The 16,846-nt window shown below is 43.2% G+C and overlaps 1 protein-coding gene across 1 annotated transcript in view; it reads left to right on the plus strand.

The window, feature by feature from the left end:
• Window positions 1–16,846, plus strand: part of LOC135207280 (protein Red-like) — a 137,891-nt gene that overhangs the window by 102,196 nt on the left and 18,849 nt on the right. The window contains exons 7-8 of the mRNA XM_064238948.1: window positions 3,889–4,014; window positions 4,217–4,455. Coding sequence (XP_064095018.1) covers window positions 3,889–4,014; window positions 4,217–4,455 — 365 coding nt within the window. The remainder of the gene's footprint in view (window positions 1–3,888; window positions 4,015–4,216; window positions 4,456–16,846) is intronic.

Genomic DNA, 16,846 nt, shown 5'->3' on the forward strand with positions numbered 1-16,846 from the left:
AAGGACCTCAGGTTTGTATAGTTAGGAAAAATGCAATTTTCGACAAATTGTCATTTTATGCTCGGTGGTTCTAGCCGAACGCATTCCTTCGTGGAAAGGATTACTTGGCAACTCAGGATGACGAGTCAGCGATAGCTACTGCGTATTGAATTGCCCGAGGCACTTCAGTACCAGCTGCCGCTTTGAGATAGACGGTTGGTTATGTCTTTCTCACCTACTTTGATTGAATACCAACCGTATCTCTGCCCAACAATCACGGACTTAAGTCTCTGATTAATGGGGATTCTCGCATACATGAATGACCATCTACTGCTGTGACGCTAGTATTCATCGTCTTCGGTATTGCGAGAATTTTAAACAGATATCTATTCGACTCTCATCTTTCTGTTTACCGCACGGTAACAGAATTCTGTAATAGTCTCTTGCTGCATCGTATCTCGATAATGCGAATTATTTTTGCGGAATCTGAGTTTGTCCTCAAAATATCTTGTATTCGGAGGTGTGCAATTGTTCATTGTTCACCCCGGATTAGCAGATGTATTGAAAGACATCGCCTACTCCCACACCTGCCAGCTCTACTTCCAAACGTTCAGCCCATGAGAAGCAGTTCTTCAGGCGGCTCTCCCCTGTGTTTCATTACTGAAGAACGCCCGCTTTCACTGCACACCGGACAGCAATGAAATGGCGGTTAGCGTTTTCAGTCATTTGTAAGCACAGGTTTAGAATCTTGAGATTCCTTCTCTCGATTCAGCTGGAAGACGTAGGTTGCATTCATTGCCTACCTTCGTCTTCAACGTCACATAGTGTTGTTTCTCCTTAAGCTGAGATTCAACGTCTATGAGATTTTCTTGCCATCAGGACCTCGGTCTTTTTTGAAGGCAATTGACTTTCGCCTTTTGAGCTTATGCATTAAGAGAATCATCGCCGCGCCGTCCGGCATCGGTGACTAACAAATATTTTATTTGTTTGGTCTCTCAGCATAACACTTTAAAGGGAGAAGGTCACGTGACTTACCCGGATGCTTGGACAACTTGCCGATTCCGAAACAGTCAGTCGGCAGCTGTCAGAGCGCCCGAGTCAGTTACGAACTATGCTGTGGACTTAGTTCGGTTGTTCCAGAGCAATCATTACTTCGTCTTAATAGCTTGTCAGTATGAGTACTGTACGTAACCAAAGTCGAGAAGAGGGATAGGTCATACGACTATTCCCTTCTTTTCGTCTTAGGTAACTGCATGACTTCTCATGAGAAGTCAAGCACAAAGGGATGGGGATTTGTGACGCTCGATTTCGTACCGATCTTCGTAGCGAAGACTCAGAACCCTTCGGTAACTGACGATTGGTTCGAGTCCTTCACAATACCCTCCCTAATGGACTTCACCGCCTCCGATACGAAGGCTATGCTGCTTTGTCCTGTGAAGGCGCGACGGAGCTGTCTGAAGAAACTCGACACCCAGGATGAGTGTGGACGCCTCTTCATCATTCTCTCGCGTTCCGCAAGAACTTCTCCGTGGCGCAGGTAATGAAGGCAGGCGCCTGGTCCAACCAGACCGCATGCACCTCCTTCTACCTTCAGGATATTGCCCACAGTTCCTTGGATCTTTTTCCTTGGGAACCGTGGTGGTTGTTCAACACGTTGTGTAGTTAACCCAGACCCTCGCAGGCTGAACAGCATCGAGTCCTGGTGTGACCGTAAGAATGGATGAGGAATGAGAGTGTGACTGGCTCCTCTTCCCATCTTTTTCTTCCCTCTACCTCTGGGTAGAGGGACACGGTCGTCACCCTGCTGGGTAAGGACGAGATGCAGGTGAGTTACTCAATAGAGCACCATCCTATCCCTTTCAGTAGGGATAGGAGTAAATATCCACCACTTCCTCCAACAAGGGGGAGGAAGTGGATGCCAACTTGAGACAACCCATCATTTTATGATTGTCTCTTGCAAACAGGAACAAGTTCTTGCTTGCTGGTACGAAGAGATACGCTTGCCTCTCTCTTAGTACTTGGCCCAGAGGTCTGACCATTGATCCTGCGGTGCACACCCCGATCAATCGGACAGAGGTTTGGATCCCTCCCTTGCTCTTACGACCAGGGAGGCACTCCAGGGTTGGACGAACACCAGTCTGTTCACCAAAAAGACTCAGATTCCTCCCACCAAGAAGTGAGTCTTCCTATTGTTAAAGGACCGAGGGTTTGTATTACGTATCGGAACAAATGACAATTTGTCGAAAATTGCATTTTTCCTAACTATACAAACCTGAGGTCCTTTACATATAGTCCCACCTCATGCCACCCCTCACTCTGCAACTTTTTGCATGGGCCTAAAGCAAAAGTGATTCTTCACCTCTCGGGCGCGCGGGCGCGCGCACGATCGGACAAGCAGTTAACTACCGTTCTCCCCTTGTTCGAAGCTTACGACCGTCCCAGCTGCCGCTAGTTACCTTCCTATTGTTAAAGGACCTCAGGTTTGTATAGTTAGGAAAAATGCAATTTTCGACAAATTGTCATTTTATGGTGAATTTATGAAAAAAAAATATTTTCCTTATGTCCGCGCAGTAACTCTTCCGAAAAAAATCAGAAATTTTTTCGTCCGATTGTTATAATGTTTGCACCATTTTAAATTAGCCGTTACATAAAGTTTTATATATGAAAATGTGAGCAATTTCATGTAGAATACAACTAAAAACAATCCATGGTTGTAGCTTTTATCAGTTTTGAAATATTTTCATATAAATAATGATAAGTGCCAAAACTTCAACCTTCAGTCAATTTTGACTCGACCGAAATGGTAAAAAAATGCAAATGTAAGCTAAAACTATTACATTCTAGTAATATTCAACTAAAAACATTCAACTAAAAACTATTACATTCTAGTAATATTCAACTAAATTCTAGTAATATTTTGCAACAAATTGGAAGTCTCTAACACAATATTTCGATTTATGGTAAATTTATGAAATAAACTTTTTCCTTACGTCCACGCGGTATTCTTCTGAAAAAATCATAAATTTTTTCGTCTGATTGTCGTAATGTTTGCACCATTTTAAATTAGCTGTAATATAAAGTTTTATATATGAAAATATGTGCAATTTTATGTAGAATACAACTAAAAACAACCCATGGTTGTAGCTTTTATCAGTTTTGAAATATTTTCATATAAATAACGATAAATAGAAAAAATTTGTCCTTCGGTCAACTTTAACTCGACTGAAATGGTCGAAAACTGCAATTGTAAGCTACAACACTTACAGTCTAGTAATATTCAATCAATCAACTTCATTTTGCAACAAACGGGAAGTCTCTAGCACAATATTTTGATTTATGGTGAATTTTTGAAAACCGCTTTTTTTACGTCTGCGCATTACAAATTCGTGCATCATTTTGTGATAATGTTTTTTCTGTGTTTCCTTGATAATTTTACAATGTGTTATATACCAAAATGATTGCAATTTAGTGTACAATACAAAAAAAATTAACTTGTTAGCTTTAATCGTTTTGCTCACAGCGCGATTTGTATACAATTATATATGACTTTTTTTTTTTTTTTGTGCTGTCATATATCCCAATATTTATATGTAATAATGATTTTTTTCATTTCTGATGGTTGCATGCTAAACTTCAGGCAATGACAAAAAAAGGAGCCAAAAATAAACTCTTAATCTTGAAAACTAAGCGTGCTGTGATTTAAAAAAAAAAAAAATTTCTGCTTCAGCCCTCACTCGCAAACGCCGCCGGCATACGGGAGATGATTTTTAAAATACCGCTTCGGCGTTTAATGGCTAATAAAGCTTTAAAATAATCCAATTTGTTTTTAATGGTTTAGTGTTTTCATTAATGTTAATTTATATTACAACGTAATTTTTTGTGATGAAATTTATATTTTCTCTTTTTCAGAATATGCAAGCTACCTTCACTACCAATGATATAGTGATTCAGAAACTGACACAGATTTTGTCATATCTTCGTACTGGACGTGCAAATAAAAAGCAAAAGAAAAAGGATAAGGGAAAGAATGATCCTGTAAGTCTTGACAGATTTTTTTTACCATAGTAATCTTTATTCCTGTAGTAAAAGCTTTGTAGATATGTTGTCATTGTAATGTAAAAAAATGGGAATTTGTTACAATATGCATAATTTCAACTTAAGCTCTTGAGGTAATATTTGGAGTAAAGTACAATTTTAAAATGTGTCAGTTTTCACAGATAATACTTTTATTTTTTAGAGTGGAAGAACAGGTGCTGATGACAGTATATATGGTGAAATTGGGGAATATGTGCCATCAGTCGGTAAAGCAAGTGACAGAGATAAAGATCGAGATAGAGACAGGGAAAGAGAACGTGGCAGAGACCGAGATCATGACAGGGAGCGCGATCGCAGAGATCGGGACAAGGATAGAGGGGATCGAGACAGAGAAAGAGAAAAGGATCGCCGAGACAGAGACCGTGATCGTGATCGAGACAGGTAGTTTATTGTATTTTTAATTTTTAATTAAGTAACTTCCCAGTAATTACATAGCTATTAATTTTACTTATTTGCAGCAGTTTAGATTCAAATTTCGCAGTAGTGACACTGATATTGTGTAGTTGACACCAGTCTCGCCCCCTAGGTAGAGGGTTAGGAACGATACAGCAGACTAGTTCATTCCATTTCTGGATGCCTGGTGATAAAATCTAGTGTCGACAGCAGTTATTTTTTTGCTGGTTATCAGACTTCTGTATCCAAACCGAAAGTCAAATAGCTTGAGCCGAAAACTTGAGGATAAGTTTTTCCTTGTTTTGTTGGTTTGTACTGGAGTAGTACATCAGTGGTTTGCGTTTACAGTGAAATTGCAGTAAATTGTTTAACTACTCTTTGCCGAGGATCAGATATGTAAGCATTGGTTGTCAAACCGATGTTTACGTTTGTTTTGTTTGGTTTGGTTATGGGTCGAGGCATTGCCTTTACAACGGCGCCTCTTAGTTGTATGAGTTGTTTTATTTATTAAGCTTTGTGATTCTTTTTTATCTTTTCTTCCTTTGGCATTCCATCAATAGGTCCATATGTCCTCTTAGTACTTTTGGGAATCTATAATCTCCAGTTTTTATGCAATCATCTACCTCTGCCATTTCATTTTCATATTCCTCATTTTTCTCTTCATTCCAGCTTTCTCTTATTTTATTTTTGTGTTTACTGTAGTATATGGTTCTCCAATAATTCACTAATTCGTCCTTTGTTTCAGCCTCATTTGGCTTGCTTCCCTGTTCATTATATAAATGTATAACTTCTTTTCTTGTTTTTTGCCTATTTCTTATCCTACCAATATTTTCCCAGAGCTCTATTTTTTGTTTCTTCTCATTTCTTGTGTTGTTTTCTTTTCATAAATAGTTATCTCTTCTTTTATTAATACCAGCACTTCCTTTGCTTTTGGATATATTTCTTCTCTAGACTTCCCTTTACAATATTATCTCTCTCATTTCTTTTCTTCCTATTCATTCTTTTCCTTAATACCTTTTCTTATTTCTTCATTGAACCGGGGTTGCTCCTTTACTTTTTCCTCTACTACCGTCTTTCTCCTATATGTACTCACTAACTTATCTTCTGCCTCTTCTTTTATTGATAAGTCCATTTCTGAGATTCTGTTTGTCCTTTTCTATTAACTTCTCTTCTAGTTTTTGAATAAAGTCACTTAGGCTATCTTCATCCGTTTTGAAGTATTTGACTTCCTCCCATTTACCTTTGTTGAGATTCCTGTTCTGTCCTTTGAATGCCAAGTTGATGGCAATTAGGTTATGGTAGAGATGTCAAATTCATTTTTGTCTCCATCAATTACCATCTCCTTGAAATTTTCATAGAACTTCTCGTTGGCTAAAGCAAAGTCTGTTACACTTTTCATCTGCATTGTCTCCCATGTGTTAACTCCAGTGCATCTGTCATCTCCATCGAGTAGTATTAGCCTATGTTCATTCATCCATTCTAGTGTAATGTATTACACTAGTGTATTACTTCCCTATTTCTGTCTGTATTCTGGTGGCCTGAAAACCTACATGGCAATTAAAATCTTCTCATAATAATGATTTTTGGTCATTTGTTTTTAATAATTTTTTCACATTCCAATTTTATTGCTGTATCTCTATTTTTATCCTCCTCTGTATTTCCTACTGATAAGTATAACCAAGGTCTAGAGAGTATAGAGAAGTCTTGTCAGCGCTGACCCAAAATAAGCCTCTTTCGCGTAGGTCCAGAGCGTGATGTCAGCACCACCTTGCCTTAGGCTACCACGAGGAAGGTCCTTTATTAATCCAATGAACAACAGCAGAGAAATACATATGTTTGCAGATGCTCCACACCTAGTTAAGCTAATTAGAAATAACTTTCTTGGCCATATGTTAATATTGCCGGATGGTACGTAGTACGCAAGCTCACAATGGTTCACTTAGAGAGCTAAAAACAAGTAGCAAAAGTCATCTTTCTACAGCTTATAAACTTTCCGAAAAACATATTGTTATTATATGAATATGTGCAACGAATGAGTTAAACTTGCCGTGCAATTGCTGTCCAAAAGTACCTATAAATCTAATGACCACTCCAGCAAGGAAATTTGAAGATGAGGACTGGAAAATTACTAGCGATTTCATGCTGCTTGTTGATAGATAGAAAATCATAAAGAAATGCTTATGGGACTAAACCTGTAAATGCAAGAAAAATCTTGCAAGACATGAGTAAAACCCCTAGAGAAATGAAAGTGATGAAAAGTAAAGTACTCTATCCTTTGTCTAACTGGCTGAAAATGGTAAAATAAAAACTTGGCACAATGTATATTCTAAATTTGCCTACATAAGGCCAATGGGAGCATATGATCAGCACACGTCACCAGTTGCATTTAAACATCATCTCAGAGCTCACCTTTTAGGAAAAGAGAGGACCCTTGTAAGCTCTAAGAGCAACGTTGAAAACTGCAAGGGACAATGTACCATCTGGCTCATTTTCCCACATCCCTGAAAAACAGGATGCATCGTTTGAAGATGAAGGGAATTGTCTTCAAAAAGAGCTCAGTTTATCAGTAATTATATTTTACTTGCCAGAATTTGATAAGGATGATCAAAGTGATGTGATGACTTCAAAGACCAGGAAGTTGAAGAGCAAACATGGGAATATGCCATAGAAGAAAAAAATGTATGATATGTTGGCAGTTTCATTGCTTGCAGGCTTCCACAACTGGAATATTAAGTAGCTAAAGCAACAAAGGGAGATGACACATGGATTGGTGCCATAAGCTTTAGAGAGGGCAAACTAATGAAGCCTAAAGAAGAGCTTCTTGAACATTGGAAGTGTATGGATAAGATGTTTGATTCTCACCATGGGGAAAAAATGTTTAACAGCAGTAAAAGGAGTGATAATTAGCAGATATAATTAGCAGTCACATCCAAGTAACTTAATAAGTCATAAAATATTTAGTTTGTTGCCATACATTTTTTAGAATTCATGATTTGAACAGACATTAGTTATTCCAGACAAGTGGCGAACAAGATGAAAAAGGTAGAAACATAATCATAATAGTATGATGTTAAAATATGTGCAAAATGTGATTTTATTGAGATATAATAAGTGTGTATAATTCTAGAAATATATTTATATCACGTATTGTTTAGAATGTTCTTTAGAACTCTCTCTCATGATTATTTAACATACTGAAATGTAGTTTTGTTATCTGACTACTATTTTCGTAAACAAACAGATAATCGTATTTAATAACGGAAAAAAAGAAGAAAGCAAAGGTAGGTTTTCCATTATTTCAATGTTATTTAGCCAAAATGTTCAAATGATCTCTCATATTGTTATTCATTTTAACATCGTAGAATGAAGAACCTTCATCTGACTACAGTAGCACCTCAGGTTATGAAATTAATCCGTTCCGAAGCGGCCTTCGTAACCTGATTTTTTCGTATCCAGAACTACGTTTTACGTGTAAATTGCCTAATTCATTCCAAGCCCTACAAAAACATGACAGTAAATTTTATAATAAAGCTAAATTGACCAATAATCAATGAAATACAACAATTTGGACCATTCAGTACCTAACCTAACCGTTACTATACCTGTAAATAAAGTGTATTAGTGTACAGGGTACAAGAAATACTGTACGTATATGTATGTACGTATGTAGTAAAATGTGGACCCTTACCTTTTGAGGGAGGCGATGTACGAAAGTGGCAACAGAGGAGGAGGAGGACAAACGGCAGAAAACATGAACACTTAACTTTACAAAACGCATTAAAAAATGGCAGAAAACATTAACACTAAACTGTACGAAAAACATTAACAAATGGCAGAAAACATCAACACTTCTTGATTATCTCCATCTTCGTCTCCATAGAAAGCATCCTCTTCTTTCCGTGAACTTCAGCAACATTCTTGGGATCCATGGCTATTAACGTAAGTTGTCAAGTTCACACACAGCACAATAAAGTAACTTACAGTACAACAAAAGTGAAATCACTAACATGAATTTACGTTAACGAACAAAATCTACGTGAACGAACGAATTCCATGTGTGTACAATAATGCTACCGAAACGAAATGGTCGAGGAACTTCCTTACATAGATGCATGATGGGATAGATGCTGACCAATAGGAGAGCAGGATCTCACGGCAGTAACTAGCATCAGGAACCAATGGGAGAGTGGGAGGATGGTGGCAAGTCTACTCAGTTGGCGGAGCGCAAGTTTTAAAATTGTTCTCGGCAAATCTCGGACTTTACAGCACACCCTTTCGCAACCTGTATTATTTTCGTACACAGAAGCAAAAATATCTTCGTATTTGCGATCTTAACCTGGATTTTTCGTACGTAGGGACTTTCTTATGTAGGGGTACGACTGTATTACTTTGATTATCAAATAGCTTTGAGTTGTATTTAAAAAAAATTAAAAAGGGAGAGTAAATACAGGATTGTTCCGATGCGGAATACAAACCTTCGGTCCTTTACAATAGGAAGGTACTTGGCGGCAGCTGAACCGGTCGTAAGCTTTCGAACAAGGGGCTCGGTAGTTAACTACTTGTCCGGCAGTTAGCGGTATGCTCAACTGCGAGGCGAGAAGTCACTTTGCTTTCGGCCGCGCTCGTGGATGGACGTGCTGCTCTTCGTCTCTCTGCCCGCTTCTGTCGTATGCTTGGTTTACTTCACTGCATGAAGACTTTTTCGCTTTTTCTTTTACTTGTGTGTGTTTGCAAGTACAAAAGTAAGTGCATGTCTGTTTTGGTTTTCATTTTATTATGGAAATTATGCAACAAGAGCCGGAGAAACCCCCTCGCCCCCCCATCAACTGTAGACTATGCCCGGGTATTGGGGGCCGTAAGTGTGGGGCTTTCCGCTCTTCTGTGGAGGTAGATCCTCATGATTTTTGTGCTCGGTAGAGGGCATGAATGCTCTCGTACTGAGACTTGTGACACATGCATTTTTTGGTCGGAGGCGCAGTGGGAGCGCTATGGGAACGCTATGGGGGGAGGAAGAAGCCGCGGAAGCCGGCTAAGGAGTCGTCAGAGGACTCCCCGGCTATGCCCTTGGTTACCGATATGTTTTCCTCCTTTCTCCCTCTGGCTCAGCTCCCTCGTATGGCTCCTTCCCCTTTGAGGGAGGTTTCTCGCTCCCTCTCCTCCCTCGATCAGTCGAGTGTAGAGGAGGGGCCGAGATACCCCGACATCCAGTTGTACTCGGGGTCCTCCGTTCGCTCGGGCTGGGAACTATCCTCCCCCCCCCAGCAAGGGGGGACCCCCCCACTAATCTACCCGACTTTTCCTCCCTCAGACTTGCTGACCACAGGTGACGATCTCGGTAGGGCCTGGTACTCGCTGGGGCTGCAAGGGACACTGACGGTCTAGGGGCTGCTTCGTCATCTGGCGAGAGGGGCTACGCCGGTTACGCACGGGCCTACCACCACGACTACCACTACGGTGTCCACGCCGGGCTACGCTGCTCCTCCTCACCTGGTATATACACAGCACATAGCCACGGTGACCCCGACAGCCGTTGTGCAGGGTCCGCTGCCGGAGGTTTCCTTGCCCGTTGCTACGCCGCCTCCTGGTTTTCCTGTTCCTGCCTCAGCCTTGGACTGCCGGTGTCCCAAGAGCTCGCTGCTAGACCTACCTCCTGTGCAGAGGATGCTGCCAGTTCCTGCCCCGCCTCCTGTTCCTGATTTCGTTGCTGCTCCAGCCTTGGTACCGGTTCCTACCGCCGTCGTTCCTGCTTGTGGTGTTGCTGCTCCCACCCCAGGTCCTTCCGGACAGGTGCAGTCGGGCCCTGTTGCTTCGGCAACTGCCCCGGCTCCGTCCTGGATGGAAGACCTGACGGTGGTGCTGAGGAAGCTGACGAAGAGGAAGAGGAAGAGGAAGAGGAGCCAAGACCCAGGCATCCGAGTTCACTCGGCGCCAGGATCCAGGCTTGGGACGGAAGACTGGAGGGAGTCGCTTGGGCGACTCTCACCAGACCAGCGATCGCTCTCGTGGCGACGCGCTGGTACCCAGGGTTGACACTACGGTCCCAGACTGCTTGCGGGCTGAGGCGAGGAAGCGGTCCCCTCGGTCGCCTGAACCAGCCTCGACTGGTCCAGGTGACATGATGCTCCATGAGGATAGGCCTCGCTCCACAGCGACAGTGGACTCTGCAGGTCCCCTGACCGCCGCTCCTTCAGGGACCGGGCGGAGAGGGGGACCAGCAGCAGCCCTCTGATGCTAGGGACTTTCGCCGCTGTTCTTGGTTCAGCCGCTCTCCCCGCTCGCCTGCAGCCCCCTCAGCACACCGGTGGGCGCAGGGGGAGCGTCAGGTCTGCCTCTCCGATCCCTTCAACTTCCTCGGGCTTTACCGGGAAGAGCGAGGTGATCAGGAGCGATCACAAAGGGCGTGCCCCTCGCGATCCCGCCACGACACCCTACAAACCTGGCACGGTCCTCGGACCAACCAGATCGTACGCGCAAGTGGTAGGAGGAGACCAGGAGGGGTCTATCGTGGTTCCTCCTGTGGAAGGAGGAGGTTCTCGGGAGGCATTCTCATTGGAAGGGCTTGACGGTCCGTCTCCACAGGATGCAGTCCCTCCCGAGATCCAGAGGTCGTTCGCGGAGGTAATTGCACTGATCCGTCAGCACAATGACCTCGGAGAAGGATCGCCACTCCCACCTACCGAACCTACATCGGGTTTGGAGGTGTTCCAGGGACCTAAGAAGGAACCCAGGACAGCGGTGAGTCTGCCGCGATCAGCTTTGGCTGACAGCATGCTGGGCCAAGTGGATGCTCTCGTTTCCAGACAGGAGGGTTCACTTCGGTCCAGTAGGTCTGCTAAGCTCCTTCCTCCACCTCTACCGCGACAGAGGTGCTTTTACGTGCCTTCGGAGGACCCTCTGCCGTCCAAACAGGTTAACCCGGAACTAGCCAGGCTAACTCCAGGGGTGTCTCTGCCGCAGCTCCTGTCAGAGAACCTCTGGTTCTCACAGCAGGAGGCACTTGCCTTGGAGTCTACCGCAATGGCAGCCTTCCATGCAGTCTCATGGCTCGACCTGTGGTCCCTCACAGTGTTGAAAACTGCGGCCTCCTTGGGGAACATCACTCCTGAAGGGGACCCGGCTTTCGTGAGACTGTGCCAGTCTGGGGGTAGGGCTGTCGCCTACCTGGCCCACCAGACGGCCAACCTGTGGGCCAACCTGGTTCTCCGGCGTAGAGACGCTGTTCTCACCCGAGTGACCAGGGCAGCCGGGCGTGAGGCGGCTGGGCGTTAGGCGGCTCTGGGTCTTCGCAACGGACCGGTGCGGAGTTCCTCCTCTCTCTTCCCAGGAGAGATGGTGGACGCTGCGGTGGAAAGACGGCACACTGACGACAGTGACCGTTTAGTACACCAGGCAGTTTTGAAGGCATCTGGGCAGCCTTGAACGACTGTGGCCAAACTTAAGAGTTTGGTTAGCGCTTCCTCTGCGGCCAAGACGATCGCATCGTCGAAGCCCAAAGGAAAGACTCTGCCTTCAATTTCTTCAACGGGCGACCATCACCAGCCCTCCTTCTCATGAGGGTTGGCGGGTAAGAAGAAGTCGAAGAGAGGTGGGAAACGCTAGGGACGGCGTTCCCCCTCACCTGCTGCCGGAAGTGGGGGGGTGCCTGGCGAGCCATTGGGCAACATGGCAGCGCTACAGTGCGGAGACCTGGATAGTAAACGTCCTTCAGGAGGGATATTTACTACCCTTCGGGTCTCGGCCACCCCTCACCTCCAACCCGGTCCATCTCCAAACCTACGTTCCTGGCTCAACCAAGGACGTGATGCTTCGGCAGGAAGTAAAAGCCATGCTGAGCAAACGAGCTGTGGAGATCGTTCAGGATCAGTAGCCGGGCTTCTACAGCCTCCTCTTCCTTGTGAAGAAGTCTTTGGGGGGCTGGCGCCCGGTGATAGATCTCTCTCCCCTGAACCGGTTCGTTCGCCAGACTCGGTTCACGATGGAAACAGCACGTTCGGTGCTCGATTCCATTAGGGAGAACGACTTCATGCTTTCTGTGGATTTGAAGGAACGCGTATTTCCTGATACCCGTCCATCAATCCTCCAGGAAGTACGTACCTCCGCTTCATCCTCGATGGGACGGTGTACCAGTTCAGGGCACTTTGTTTCGGTCTCTCAACCGCCCCACAGGTGTTCACGTGAGTGTTCACGCTGGTGTTGGCTTGGGCCCACTCGGTAGGGATACGTCTCCTGAGGTATCTCAATGATTGGTTAGTCCCGGCGAGGTCCCGCTCGCAGTTGCTGCAGGACAGAGATTGACTCCTCGAATTCTGCCGCGATCTGGGAATTGTTGTGAATTACGAGAAGTCAGAGCTTGAACCCAAGCAGAGGATGAAGTACCTGGGTATGCTGATCGACACGGCAGCAGGGCGAGTCTTCCCCGCAGTTAAGGGCTACAGAGCCGCCCTGGCCTTAGTCCTTAAACTGCGAGGTGTGGATATCTCCTCTTCTTTCGAGATCTCCCTCCTGATGAAGAGCTTCAAGAAGTCTTGCCCACCCAAAGAACTCAGGCCCCCGGGATGGGACGTGACTCTCGTCCTTAGGAGTTTGACTCGCAGACCCTTCGAGCCACTCCGAGAGTCGTCAGACAGGGATCTAACCCTCAAGACCCTCTTCTTGCTGGCCCTGGCATCGGTGAAGAGAGTAGGCGAACTTCATGGTCTTTCCTTCAACGTTAAGCATTCCAGGGGATGGGGATCCGTGACGCTCGATTTCGCCCCGAACTTCGTAACAAAGACTCAGAATCCTTCGGTCCCTGATGACCGGTTCGAGTCCTTCACGATCCCCTCCCTGAAGGATTTCACCGATAATGATGCGGATGAGATGCTGCTTTGTCCTGTGAGGGTGCTACGGCACTATCTGAAGAGAACTCGGCACCTCAGGCCTGAGTGTCGACGCCTCTTCGTTAGCACAGGGGTTACCAAGAAAGAAGTTTCCAGGAACACACTTTCTTTCTGGCTGTGTGAGGTGATCAGGAGGACTTACGAGACAGCTGACAGTGACGACACCCGTACCCTTCATCCGAGAGCCCACGAAGTCAGAGGTATTGGTCCAACCCTTGCGTTCCGCAAGAACTTCTCCGTGGTGCAGGTTCTGAAGGCAGGGGTTTTGGGCATTCCTTGGGACCTGTGGTGGCTGCTCAACAAGTTGTGTAGTCTACCCAGCACCCGAGCGGACAGAACAGCATCGCATCCTTATGTGACTGTATGGACGAGTGAAAGAGAGTGTGACTGGCTTCTCTTCCTCCTTCATTCTTCCCTCTACCTGTGGGGAGAGGGCCGCGGTCGTCACTACGCTGAACAGGAGGCCGATGCAGGTAAGCTACACAACCGAGCCCCTTACTATCCCTTTCAATAGGGATAGAAGTGTTTATCCACCACTCCCCAACAAGGGGGGGAGTGGTAGCCAATATGAGACAAACCCATAACTTTACTTTGGCTCTTGAAGTAGGAACTAGTTCTTGCTTTTTGCTAATTATAAGAAATACGCTTGCCTCCCTCCTATAATTTGGTCCAGAAGTCTGACCTCTGATCTTGCCGTGCATACCCCGATCAGCTGGGCAAAGGCTAGGATCCCTCCCTCTGCTCTTACGACCAGGGAGGGAATCAAAGGTAGGACGAACACCAATCTGTTCATAAGACTCAGATTCCACCCACCAATAAGTGAGTCTTCCTATTGTAAAGGACCGAAGGTTTGTATTCCATATCGGAACAAATAACAATTTGTTGAAAATTGTATTTTTCCTAATTATACAAACCTGAGGTCCTTTACATATAGTCCCACCTCATGCCACCCCTCACTCTGCGTTTCCTGGGCCTCAAGCAAAGTGACTTCTCGCCTCGCAGTCGAGCGTACCACCAACTGCCGGACAAGTAGTTAACTACCGAACCCCTTGTTCGAAAGCTTACAACCGGTTCAGCTGCCGCTAAGTACCTTCCTATTGTAAAGGACCTCAGGTTTGTATAGTTAGGAAAAATACAATTTTCAACAAATTGTTATTTTATATAGGTTAAGTAGCCTGACTGTGGTTGTTGTGACGTCACGCACTTAGCCATTTGATCATCTACCCCATATTAAGGTGCACATGACAAGACCTTCCTATATTCTCTAGACCTTGAGTATAACAGCAAAATATGAATAATATTATTGTATATATTTTACATATATTATACAATAAATCTTTGCTAATGGTTTCCACCTTGTTTAAGTTTAACTCTGTGTTATCACTATTTCTATATTAGCATCATTAACCCTCCTCCTTTTTTGTCTTTCATATCCATCATATTTTTCTTACTATTTCTATATGGCATCATTAACCCTCATCCTTTTTTGTCTTTCATAGCTCTCATGTTTTTCTATTTTATTTATACCTTTACTTAATGCTATTTTGTCTAGTTTCTGGTGTGTTTCAGTTAAACAAAATATCTTGTTAACATTGTGTATTACACTTTCTATTTCTACCAACTTTGTGTATTACACTTTCTATTTCTACCAACTTCTGTTTAGTTAAACATTTTATGTTTAACATATAAATTTTAAACTGCATTTCTACTTTTGATTTGTGCTTAATGAATATTGTATAATTTATGTCTCTGATTATTACATTTCTCTTGTTGCCTCCTGTGGACTTTGCTGAAAATTTACATTTCTGATCAGTTTACCCTTTCTAATGTACCGTCCCGGTTCCCCCCTTTCTCTTTTGTCTTTTGAGTTCCTGTCACAGTATCTTATCCTGTTCTCCTTTCCTGTAGATTAGATCTGGTGCTATGAATATTCTGCTTTATTGTAGCTCTTGCTTTCACTTGAGAATCTTGGATTTTCTTACTACTGTCCATTTTTCTCTTTCACTTTTCATCTTGACTAAAATAGGTCTTGGCCCAGGTTCTCTGTCTCTCTCATGTTCCCTTGTATTGGGTGCCTGCATCCTATCATTTCTTCATAATCTACCGTATATTTCGGCGTATAAGTCGACCCTTTAGCCCCAAAAAATCATTCCAAAATTAGGGGGTCGACTTATCTGACGGTAACAAAAAGTGAATCTTTATTATTTTGGCATATCGGTACAGGAATCCAGGCTTTACAGTTGGCTAATAACAATGACAGCCTTGTTGAGGTAACTATGTATGTAAATACCAGTATTAAAAACATTTCACACTGTAATATGACAATAATAATACATTAGAACATCCGTTACCTTAAATAAAATGAAACAAATCAAAGTAACTTGAAGAAACCCCAATCGCAGAGCAAGTGTAAACATTGCGTAGCTATTTGTAGTATAGTAAATGAGAAGGATGCGTTCACTCTGACAGTTTTGTATTTACCGGGGTATTGTTCAAAAACATTTATGGTATGAAATCTTTATTTATCACTTTAAATAAAAAAAAAATTGTATTTAATAGTAAATATGTATTTAAAATCCTTCAAAATTACTTGAGTCATCGTCACTTGAATTAAACAATTCATCAGACAAATTATCATTCACGGTTTCATCATAAGGATCCCAGTTTGAATCTGGTGAATCAACTGCAAGTTCGTTTTCCCTCAAATGAGCCTGTTTATGCCATAGAAGAACCAATGGTCAAGGAATATTCCAACATAATAATAAAATACAACCCAATCAAAACATTAACTTGAGTGGCAGTTTGTACATACATATATACGTTGGCTGTTATGCAGCGTTAGTTAGCGCTTTGTTTGTTTACATTACACTCGAGTAACGTATCTTTCGTTTCGTCATTTCTAATCATATTTGCCGGTATTCATCTTTTATATATTACACAGATTTGTTAATATACCGAGTATATTACCTGTATTTCTTATGGTAAGTAGAGCAACATATGTACCATAATAACATTCAGGTTATTTTATATGATACGTTTTACACTGCTGCTTATTTTGAGCGTACGGTTGGCCTCACATTTTATAGGTCGACTAATATACCCGATATTAGTTAAAATCATAAAAATTTACTCAGAATTGGGGGGTCGACTTATCTTCCGGTCGACTTATACGCCGAAATATACGGTATTTACTTCTACTATTTCAGTGTCCCTTAGCCCCCATTGAATTGCCTGCTACAGGTTTCCTTGTTGGTTCTAAGCATACTGTAGTTTCATCATTTCATTCTAAACATTCGTTAATGTTGTAAATAACAAGGTTATTTTTACGTTTTGCTTTCTCCCATAATTCCTTAACCTCTTTCTAATCACCATGTTAAAATCCTCACTTCTTACTCGCTGTTCAGGATCTAAGCCTCATTTCACTTCCTGTAACTCCTCACTTAGTTTCATTATTACCTCTTTTAGGACACTCATCTTGTGTATGAAAGTTTCACTCAATG

Source organism: Macrobrachium nipponense, chromosome 11 (assembly GCF_015104395.2).
Source record: "Macrobrachium nipponense isolate FS-2020 chromosome 11, ASM1510439v2, whole genome shotgun sequence".
Lineage (NCBI taxonomy): Eukaryota > Metazoa > Arthropoda > Malacostraca > Decapoda > Palaemonidae > Macrobrachium > Macrobrachium nipponense.